The sequence below is a fragment of the Dendropsophus ebraccatus genome, chromosome 8, assembly GCF_027789765.1.
Source record: "Dendropsophus ebraccatus isolate aDenEbr1 chromosome 8, aDenEbr1.pat, whole genome shotgun sequence".
Taxonomy (NCBI): Eukaryota; Metazoa; Chordata; class Amphibia; order Anura; family Hylidae; genus Dendropsophus; species Dendropsophus ebraccatus.
This window is the reverse complement of record NC_091461.1, coordinates 35144513-35156561: the sequence shown is the minus strand read 5'-3', so window position 1 is coordinate 35156561 and position 12049 is coordinate 35144513. Positions and strand designations below refer to the sequence as shown.

Sequence of the window (12049 nt, the reverse complement as noted above, 5' to 3'; positions counted from 1 at the left end):
TCAGCAGCGTGATCTGAGAGGCAGAGAAGGAGGTACAGTAATACCGGTAGGGTACGAGGGCGGGACAGACAGGTGAAAGAGGTGTCTTTTTTTGGGCACAGCGCCATTCTACCGTATCTCTTTTTCCAATCCTCAGATGGCTGCAGCCTCTCTGCCTTCGAATGGTTGTTGCATATGGTGGGGATGCGGCCATATTTGTGCTCCCCCCACCGTATGTGGTGACCGCAGATTCTCCAGTCAGGTTCTGAAGTTTTTCAGCACTTGCCCTATAAGATGACCCCGATTTTTGAGAAGATTTTCCTGGTTTAAAAAGTAGCCTTATATTCAGGAAAATACAGTACATGATATTTGACAGAAGATCTGAAAGACATATTGGTTAATTTAAATAAAAGTCATATGACATGGGGTAGTCACTCGTAAGGAGTGGTTCTGTATAACTTGTCTGGTTTGTGACAATTTATTTTCGCAGTTGACTGTTTTTTAGTTTCGTAGCAAAAAAAAATTTGATAAAATATATATATAGATAAACATAAATGACAAGCTGCTATATAGTTCAATCATAAAACATGACCTTGCTATGTAAATTAGCTATTTCTGTGTCACCCTCAGATATAGCATCTGCATACTGTCTATATGGGGTATTGTATATGCAGTTGATGTGTTGGTCTAAGTATAGCTTGTTTTTCTCTGTAGGGTGGAGTAGATGATGAAGTAACACTGGCTGCATACATTACCATAGCTTTATTGGAATATCCATTACCTACACAGGTACGTGAACACAGTAGATACGGCACTGTTCTATCAGCGAGATTTATGACAGCCAATCAGTATGGCGGAGCGTTTAATACTTATCTATTCTGGTAAAGAATCTGTTATGGCAACCTATGACCTAACTTAGTATGGAAGTCGGTTTTAGCAATATAAAGCTATAGATGTGTTTCATGGAAACAACGGCCGTAAGGTCACACAATGCATTGCCTATCAATCGCAGTGGGCGCCAAATTAATGTTCATTACATTAATTTGCAGCCTTTATTTAGGGAACAATGGCCGTTATTTTAAGTTGTTCACACCGTAATTCACTGTCCTTTCACTGTCTTTTATACTAAATTCAATGGACCTTAAAAAAAAAAGACACATTTAAAAGAGCCATCATTCAACCTGATCTAGAATAATGTACCAATGGCTGTCATTGCAATGGCAGCTGCCAAAGTATGTTAAATAAGGGCCGTTATTTCATACTCAAAAGTTGTTATTGTGAGTATCAAATAGTGGCTATTGAAAATCGTTGTGTGAACATAGCCTAAAGGAAATCTGTCAGCCGTCATTCTTATTCCAAATGGCTGACGCTGTTTGATAGCTGTTAGATCTTGGGGGCACCTGGTACCTTTTTATATATCTGTCTGTTCTTCCACAATGTAGAAAAATGCTTTTTTTATACAGTAAGGCCTTATTCATGTGATCCGTGCCACGATCAGGAGAAGGATCGCGGCACGGATCCACTAGCGGGAGACAGCCACCCCCGCCACCCAACACGGACCCCCCGCACCCACCCCCGGCAGCAGAGATGACAAGAGAGCATGATGTGCGCTCCTGTCATCGCATCTACTAATCACCTATTCCCCGTGCTGACTGTTTTACATGTTTACTGGAAGTGGCTGGGACTATGCTGCAGGGAGAAGAAGGCAGCGTAGTCCAGGCCACTTCTGATGAACATGAAGTAGGTCAGCACGGGGGAGTAGGTGAGTAGTAGACGCGTGAATTTTTAGCGAACGACGATTTGAGAAGATGCTGAGAGATCAAAATGAACGATTTCTCGCTCGTCGCTTCATCGTTCACTGTGTTTACACGGAACGATTATCGCTCAAATGCGATCGTTGTTGCGAAAATTTGAATGATAATCGTTCCGTGTAAACGCAGCATAAATGGACCCTATCAGTGTCTGCAATTTGAAACATGGATTACAGCTGATTGATTCCCTTTAAAGAGAGCCAAACCAAAACGAATGAATACTGCACTCAGCGGAACTCTTCTTCCTCTTCGTTTTAGGAATCAGTGAGTGTCTGAGCACCTGGAGCCCCACTGATCATAACTTCTGAAATGTCACGATGACATGTCAGAGGTTTTATCATATTCATTACCGATTTCATAATAGGGTGAGGCATTCCCATCAGAGCATGGTATCCCCTTCCCATAGAATGGGGCATAACATGCAGATTGGTGGGTGTCTTACCCCCATCAATCCAGAGAACAAAGGTAAATTGCACTTGGGAATAAATGAAACACCCATTGTGTATGTGGCCAGCGCTCCGTTCATTCTCTATAGGACCTTTGTATAGGGCATAACATGCTCAAATAGGAATACCACTTTAAGCTTGAATCGACATTAGTCGCTGACTACCTATGAATAGGAGATCATGCATATGGGGGATTATTGATTTGTAAAGAGCAGCCATATAATCAAAGTTACTCTCTCCACAGGATGTTGTAGTCCGAAATGCATTATTCTGCCTGGAGAGTGCACTGAGCAGCCAAAACAACATATATACACAAGCATTAATGGCTTATGCCTTTACACTCGCCGGAAGAATGGACCTTCGCGTTCGTCTCTTTCAATCCCTGGAAGAAAAGGCCATTAAGAAAGGTGCAAGATTGTGATATGAAAAGACGTTATGGACTATAGTGCATTATTCATGCCTTTCTGTGTACATTGCATGGAGTGAGTTGTACACAGCTGTAATATGGCAATCATAGGGGTCTATGGGACCATACAGAGCTTCCTTATGTCTACAATATCATACAGAGGCATATGGTGGTGTTTAATCTGACCAGATAAATCTATTGCATGTGCCTTCGGATTCTGCATTACTTATATATCCTCCCCTAGAGTCATTGCATTGATTCTAGGAGAGAATACATTTACAATAGTCCGTTATGGATGTGTGATATGGCGGCACATGGAGTACCTACACCTCCATAGGAAGTAACTGTTGGGGCTCCACTTTACAGGCTGTATGCGCACGGCTCAGCTATGTCCTTAAAGGGCAATTCTGCCTTCTTCAGTTTCTTGATACAAATACCCCTTCAACATGTTTCGGGGTATCACACCATGTCCTCAGGAAAAAATTAGGCAATTAACCTATTGAGCAGCCAAGCATTCCTTTTTTTTGTTTTGTTAATTCTGAATTTATTCAAATTTTCAAGTTTTCCAAATAAAGAGAACAATACAACAAGCGCCTAATAGGCATGTAGCAAAACATGAAAAACATAACATATGACATATGGGAGGAGGCATATACATCCATGGTGTGACATAAAACATTTGAGACCGGGCTGGCGCCCAAACCGGCAACGGGCGTGAAATCGGGGGGATCCAAGTGTCCCTTTAAAGCTGGATGTCCTATAGCCTAATTTCTTCCTGAGGACGTGTTGTGATACTGTGACACTGTTATCTTCTTTGACAGGGTACACCCTCCATTAAGAGTATATTTCTCATTAACAGCAATAGGGGATCATAGTTTTAAAATATTTTATATATTTGTACCCCAGGCCATGGGCCGGTGAGTATTTGGTATATGTATCTATTGAAGTGGGTAACCCCATCCCACCTTTGAGAGAAGTTGTGCTGTACTAGCTTGTAGAAGAAGTATCGGCATTCATCTATTATCTCTTTAAGTGGGACATACATAAAACATCATTATAACAGATCAAAGATGGGGAAAACAGAGAAGAGGACTTACATCACAGGGAGAGAGATTCTTGTAGTTGTACTGGCCCTGGTCAGATCCAAGCTCCACTATTACCTTTTGGATGGAAGTTTACTCTAAAATTGGCATTTCCCTCCATTACAAAGGCTGATATTAAAGAATACTTAGTGGTTTTATATATGTGCATAGGATATAATAGAAATATATAAGATCTTGTATCCTTTATATTCTAGATGACACAGTCCATTGGCATCGCCCAGAACTCTCAGAAGCTTCAGTGAGACCTCGGTACAGAAGAGCCGCATCTATCGAGGTTGAGATGACATCTTATGTGCTGCTGGCCATGTTGTCTAAACCTAGCGTCACTGCCGAAGACATGACTGCCGCCACAAAAGTTGTCACTTGGCTGATAGAGCAACAGAACCCCACAGGCGGCTTTTCATCTACACAGGTAGACTTATGTGATACTCAGGATCCTGTAAACACATGTATCCGTTAAACAATAATAGTCTTAATGCAACAATGTTGGCCGGTTGCTAGACATCTTCACATATAGCAGTCACTTCTCCTGGGTCCTTACAATGGCCCTCAGTACTCAAATACCCCCAGGACCTATAGTAGGGCAGAAAAGGATGACTAGAAGGCATTCACAAGAAAAATAATACAAGCATATAACAATATCAGAGGTAACAAGATAAAAATAGCAACTCACCACTAGATGAGTGGAAGTGGAAATAATGGCTAGAATGATGGTTCAGGTGGATTTGTATAGACAACTGTCAGAAATGGAACAGACCATAATAACTGATAATCTAGCAGTATCTCAGACTTTATATCTTTCCCTAACATAAAGTTGTCCCTGTAATGTCCCTGCACTACCCCTAGACTAAACTATACAATGGAAACAAGCAGAAGGCATTAAGATCCAGAAAAACTACACCGATAATTGACAGAAAGGCACACTAAGGGCCCTATTCCCCGGACGATTATCGTTCAGATTATCGTTAAATCGTTCGAATCTAAACGATAATCGTTCGGTTGAAATGCAGTAACGATTAACGACCGAACGAGAAATCGTTGATCGCTTTATAAGACCTGGACCTATTTTCATCGTTGCTCGTTCGCAGAACGTTCGCAAATCGTTCGCATTGAATAAGACATCGTTCGGTCGTTCGCAATAGATACGAACGCAATAGCGAATAAATACGGAAGAAGAAACGATCGCAATTACGATCATAAGTAACGATTATCGTTCCATGGAAATGAGTGAACGTTTTCAGGTCTTTCGCAATAGCGGTCGTTTGAGATCGTTAATCGTTAACGATTATGCTAACGATAATCGTCCGGTGGAATAGGGCCCTAAGGGTACTATTCCACCGGACGATTATCGTTCAGATTATCGTTATATCGTTCGAATCTGAACGATAATCGTTCGGTTGAAATGCAGTTAACGATTAACGACCGAACGAGAAATCGTTGATCGCTTTATAAGACCTGGACCTATTTTTATCGTTGCTCGTTCGCAAATCGTTCGCATTGAATAAGACATCGTTCGGTCGTTCGCAATAGATATGAACGCAATAGCGAATAAATAGCGAAGAAAAACGATCGCAATTACGATCATAAGTAACGATTATCGTTCCATGGAAATGAGTGAACGTTTTCAGGTCTTTCGCAATAGCGGTCGTTTGAGATCGTTAATCGTTAACGATTATGCAAACGATAATCGTCCGGTGGAATAGGGCCCTAAGTAAGACCTATGATTTCTAAACACAGAATCAGGACAACAAGAATAGGAATTAAGAAATATACAAGGAACTCAAAAAAGAACATGCAATTAAAGAGGAACCACACTTGGACTGGCCTAAATGTTCCAAAATGATTGAGCTTGTCTTTGATTAGGGCTAGAGAAGGGACATTACAGGGGCCACTAGTTAAGTAATGGGACACATCATACAGAGCTTAAATAATACCAAGATACAATGACTAAATAACAACTACATCCATATGGAAATATAATGGCAGTGCTTTATAATGTCTAGGTAATGCCCCTATATAAATTTTATTAAAATTCCTAGTGGTGCTTTTCAGCAGGGATGTCTGATGCATTCTGTGTGACTTCATGGGTTGCACAACCTTAAAGCTAATGTACTATCAGGTACATCGCTTTGGTTTTTTTACCTCAATGGATCGGTACCTGTGCGGGCATGCCAATGTCGCAGTCCTTTTTGTGAACCTGATGGTACATTCCTGCCCTGATGGTACAAGTACCTACCCTGATGGTGCAAGTCTTGCCCTGAACCAGGAGACCTGTAGGTGATGGTGGACATAGCTGTTAAAATAACTCTGTATTTGTATCCTCATGTTGTCCGCAATGTCAATGAGATTTCAAAATGTTTTGTATTTTGTCCAGGACACAGTGGTCGCTCTTCAGGCGCTCTCCCTTTATGGTTATCATGCTCTGAGCCATGATGGTCCGCGAGTAGTCACCTTAACCATGGACAATGCCCCAATTGTCAAATTTGATGTAGAAGACTCTAACCGGCTACTCCTGCAGAAGGTTCCTTTGTCGAGTGTGCCTGGGGAATACACCGCCACCATCAGCGGATCTGGCTGTCTGTATTTACAGGTAAGGGGCTACAGATATGGACGTCTTGAGAAGATACTCACGTAATGTTGGCCTAGTATTGTGTATGTTTTAGCCTGTAGTCTTTTCTAGTACTTCCAGAATAAGATGTACATTCCAACATTTTGAACTTTTTTTTTTATCCTGGTAGCAGACTCCAAGGGGCGAGTAGAGTTATTCTCCTCTGTTAGTCATCAGGGACAACAGTGTAATATTCCCATTATTATCTCATGTGTACGGGGAAACAATTTAGCCCTATAGCCTTTATTAACAAGTAACCAAAGAATGGCAAAATTTAGTGTTTCGCATTATAACTTGAATGAGGTCCATTATAACTCTATATATTGTCCATTTATGGACAAATACCATTTAGTGTCTGCTTCAACTGACAATGAGTACGTACAAGGGCAAAATAGAGCCAATAAGATGGAAAATGTAAGAGTTGACAGGTAACATATGATACAAGGGCTGAAGTGGAAGACACCACCCTAGTGGTTATTGCTAGTCTCTAAATGTCATTGTGAAGGCCTATTGCAGACTGACATGGAGACCACAGTACAGAAATATTGTACGTCATGGGTCAATGTTGGTCTTCATTTGCCATAGGACCCACTTAACTTCCATTAGTTTTATACTTGAAATCTACTGCCTAGAGGAACTGGTTGGCTGTAGATCTAGTGCCTAACATCTAGTATACTAGTGCTTACACCAATAACCATTCTCATCTTGGAGAACCATTACACTTTTGTTCCCTGGTCGCCAAGTTCAGTATTTTTCAGTTTGACACGTTCATTTCCGTTTGCTAAATTTACAAAGTGTTGATGGCTTGAACTGAATAAAATGACAGAAATGTCCTTGTGTTGCAGACTAACCTGAAGTACAACGTGCCACATCCTGAAGGTGAAGCACCATTTACCATTTTTGTGTCTACAGTGCCGGAGATCTGTAACGTCAAGTCTCTAAATCATTTACCATCCATGTCAATGTCAGGTGAGATGTACGAGCATCATTATATATGTGTATATATACTGACTGAGGTATTAATAACTGTCCTCAGGAGTCCCGGCTATATATTAGATCTATAACATTTATGCACAATATAGTTACATAACATCTTACCTCCATTCAAACCTTACTCTAATGTTGGTAATGTGAATTCCAATGGTCCATAAACTTTCGTATATAAAATCATGTAAAGCACAATACAGAAAAAAAGACAGATTTGGTCTCCTAGAACACCATTCACACTAGGCAGGAGCACGTTGCTATGGCTGAAATTGCAAGCACACAAAACTCAAAAATGTATCTTGCCATTGCGGTGAGCTGTTGCATTTTTTTTGTGTTTTTGTGTGAAAGCACAATACAGAACTACTACTGTAAGACTATTATAATGTATTTCCACCTTTGTCTTCATACGTGTGCAGACTAGAAGAGTGTGTCCTGGATGAGCCAAAATAGGGATGAGGCCTGGGCTGTCACCACCTAAACAGCCTTAGGTTTACACCCAATTAAGAACAGTGTGTGACAGCACATAAACTACAACTCCATAGACTGTCAAGGGGGTGGTCACTACTGCTGTAACGGGTGTGAACCTAAGACTCTCCCTATTCAGACTAAGAAGCAGATCACGTCCAATTGAAAGTCTAGGGCACATTAGCATATTGGGTATCGAAATTAACTGCACCAATTGCTAAATAATAGGGCTTAGAGGTAGAAAAATAAAAAAGCAGTGATGGTGCTATTTTTTTAAAGGTTACAGGTCCGCTTTAAGGTTTTTTTCCATATGATAATGTTCTGTAACTCATGATAGAATGATGGGGTGAGGGCTAATGGCTGGGGCCCCCACGGACACAGAGAGGCTGGATTTAGGCCAGTAGACTGAGGTGGGCAGGATAGACATGGGCTCCTGAATGTTTTTGGAATCTTGTATCAAAAAAAGTGAACGTTTTAAAACTCAATAAGAATGATAGTATTTATATGTGCCCTCTGCTCTGACATGTCGCTGTGGTAGTTATATAGTACAGGTAGGAATACTGGAATATATTAGAAATCTGAGTCATATAATGAGGGGGGAGGAATATATATATATATATATATATATATCTTTATCTTGAATCTGTTCTTACAGCTACATCGGCAAGAGAGAGGTCTCAAATATGGCTTTAGTAGACATCAAGCTGCCATCTGGATACTCCCCGGTGAAGTCTTCTGTCAGAGAGGTATAATAACCACACACTATACTATATATTGTTTAGTGATGTCCTTTAATAAAGGCTCATCATGTAGACTTATATCTTCTTTTCCAGCTACAAAGACGCAATTCCATTAGCAGGACAGAGAGTCATACCAATAAAGTCATTGTATACTACGAGAAGGTAAGCTCAGTTATTCTTACTGTAACGTAAAAGGGTTTTCTGGAGGTTGTTTGTCCATCACAACATCCAACCCCATTGAATGCTGTCCATATACTGCACGCAGCAACAACACCAGGCATAGAAAAACAATTTTTTTTTTGCCTATATAGTTCATTTCTGGCTACTTTTATAGAATAATGTAGAGACACTTGTGTATACCTATTTTAGTTGATGTATTGTCTACAGGTTGTCTGCCATCTTCATTCCTTCTTCCCCTCTGACATGGTTCTTCTAATACAGCCTTAATTTCCTGCAATGCCTCTGGATATGCAGAGACAGGAGGAGCAGAGTCGCATCACTCAACATGCTCTGAGTCTAAGTGATAGTGATAGCAAGTGACACAAAAAATTTGTCCTCTAACTTACTTAAAGGGGTTATCCAGGGAAAATCTTTTTCTTTCAAATCAACTGGTCCTAGAAAGTTACATAGATTTGTAATTTACTTCTGTTTAAAATCTCAAGTCTTCCCATCCTTATTAGCTGCTGTATGTCCTGCTGGAACTGTAGTTTTCTTTTCAGTCTGACACAGTGCTCTCTGCTGCCACTATTGTCCAATACAGGAACTGTCCAGAGTAGCAGCAAATCCCCATAGAAAACTTTTCCTGCTCTGGACAGTTCCTCTCTCGGACAGAGTTGACAGCACTGTGTCAGACTGAAAAGAAAACAACATTTCCTGTAGGACATACAGCAGCTGATAAGTACTGGATAACTGGAAATTCTTAAATAGAAGTAAATTACAAATCTATATAACTTTCTGAAACCAGTTGATTTGAAATAAAAAGATTTTTCACTGGATAACCCATTTAATAGAGTATGTGTATTCCTATAAGATGCAGCTTCAGTCTGTCTCCAATCAATAGAGCAGTGTCAAGCTGCATCTCATAGGACAGACTACAGAATATGCACAAAGCTGATAGAGTCAGCCTAGTTATATAACTGTGCAGTTACTCATTGTATGGACTCACTACAGTATATCGTTGTTCTGCTGATGCAATAGATACAGCAAATATACAGTATCTATACAATGAAATTAAATGTTTACTTACTAACTTGCTTTTCTTTTGTCTTGAATCAGCTCAATAAAGATGTAAAGACCTTCTCATTCTTAGTTGAGCAAGAAATTCCTGTTGGAAACCTTCAGGCAGCCACTGCAACTATCCTAGACTACTATGAGACAGGTAAATCGGTGTATACAATGTACAGTAGTTGTTGGCTGTGACGAGTAAATCTATAAAGTAGTGTAATATCTGGGTATGTGTTGGCATTACTGGCAGCATTTACCCATTCTAGATCCATTGATTTCAATAGACCAAACATAGCCTACTATTTACTACATTTGGTCCACTTACCAGCACATACATTTTTAAGGAATTCCAAAAAGCAGGTGGCTGCAAAAAAAAAAGTATGGGTTCCAAAATGGAGTAAACTTAGACACCGGTAGATTATGTTTAGTCCATTGAAATCAATGGACCCAACATGCACATGCCACAGTATACAGTTTAATAGCTATGGAGTTTGAAGGGGTTATCCAGTGAAAATCTTGTTCTTTCAAATCAACTGATATCAGAAAGTTATATAGATTTGTAATCTACTTCTATTTAGAAATCTCAAGTCTCTGACATTATGTTAGCTATCTGCGACTGTGTTTTATACCTCATATGTCTTTCTGTTATACCACATGACTGGGGATGTGTCCCCTATCCGGTTAATGTTTGCAGAAAATGTGATTTTGATAAATAAAGAATTTATAAAAACAATCTCAAGTCTTCCTATACTTATTAGCTGCTGTATGTCCTGCAGGAAATTATGTTTTCTTTTTTGACACAGTGCTCTCTGCTACCACCTTTGCCCCAGACAGGAACTGTCCAGAGCAGTAGCAAATCCCCATTTAAAAAAAACTTCTGCTCTGGGCAGTTCCAGTCTCAACCAGAGATGTCGACAGAGAGCACTGTGTCAGACTGAAAGAAAAACAACATTTCCTGCAGGACATACAGCAGTTTATAAGTATGGGAAGACTTGAAATTTTTCAATAGAAGTAAACTACAAATCTATGTAACATTTTGAAACCAGTTGATTTGAAAGAAAAATATTTTTGCTAGACAACCCCTTTAAAGGCAGCTGTAAAAATCTATATGCAGCTCCCCCTAGTGGCAGAGGCGTGCAGCCATTCAGTTCTTTAGAAGTGTGAATGTTCTAGGTCAAGTCTTCCTTTGTGGTCTCCCCAAGTCTATGTATAAATTATATAGCAGTACCTGTAATTTACTAAAGTTTCTTTTTCTTGCAGATGACATCGCTGTGACAAAATACTACCACCCCTGCAGTAACAATGGTGAGGAAATGCACATCTCTACTAAAGTATTGTCCCTAGGACCATAACTGTATGAGGTGCAGAGATTGCAGTCCTACCCATTTCCTCATATGAAACTAGTATAACAACTGACCACGTATAGTTGGAGGGCTCATACCATACCCGGATAATCTTTGGAAGTTTGTTAAAGCGAATGTACCACCGGTACATTGGTTTCTGATATTTACGCAGATAGAGCGGTGCCGGCGCAGGGATGCCGGTGCTGCGGTTCTTTTTGTGACCCATGGCTTGGTTTTTGCATATGGTGTAGTAGAGGGGCAGGGGTTTCCTTGTACTGGGCCCGCCTCCAAAGCTTTAACCCTAGCTGGTGCCCGGGAATAGACCTACGCCGTACACAAGAACCAGGCCGCGGTTCACAAACGGGAAGGCGTGCTGCATCCCTGCGCCGGGGCCGCTCTATCCATGTGAATATCAGAAAAGCACCCATATAAACCACTTACTACAGATTTTACCCTCTTTAATGTGGTGTTCAGCTTTTAAAATATGAAGGGAATCGATACAGATGAAGCAGAGCTGAGATTCCTGTGTGACGGCACAGCCTCCCTTCTTTGATCAAAATTCACTTTGAGGAAATACATTTCATAATATAAATTAGTATTGAAATATTTTGCATAAACAGAAGATAGAAACATGAAAGGTCTTTGCATTATTCATATTACCAGCCCAAGGCTGAAGTCTGGTTATGGTCAGGGAGATCACTATATACTACTAACATCAGGAGCTAGTTACAATCTGATCAAAGTGCATAAGCCACACAACCGCTTCAAGGTTCCTGATTCGTGTGGGTCCTAACTTAAAAACGGCGCGGTGACCACACTGCAAACAATAACAGCATTAAAGGAGGAGGCAGCCCAGATGTCCAGCAACTCCAGTGCTGCCAGACATACCCCCCCTGGGCTCTGGCCCACACCACCTACAGATACAGTGTTATCACAG

The 12049-nt window shown here is 40.6% G+C and overlaps 1 protein-coding gene across 1 annotated transcript in view; it reads left to right on the top strand.

Annotated features, from left to right (window-relative positions):
• The window catches only part of LOC138799241 (alpha-2-macroglobulin-like), a 65357-nt gene extending 54221 nt beyond the window's left edge, over window positions 1-11136 (top strand). The window contains 10 exon segments of the mRNA XM_069980154.1: window positions 694-768; window positions 2481-2643; window positions 3940-4157; window positions 6120-6335; window positions 7199-7289; window positions 7292-7322; window positions 8461-8551; window positions 8639-8707; window positions 9821-9923; window positions 11030-11136. Of these exon segments, the coding sequence (XP_069836255.1) occupies window positions 694-768; window positions 2481-2643; window positions 3940-4157; window positions 6120-6335; window positions 7199-7289; window positions 7292-7322; window positions 8461-8551; window positions 8639-8707; window positions 9821-9923; window positions 11030-11121 (1149 nt within the window). The 3' untranslated portion in view covers window positions 11122-11136.
• The last annotated feature ends 913 nt before the right edge of the window (window positions 11137-12049 follow it).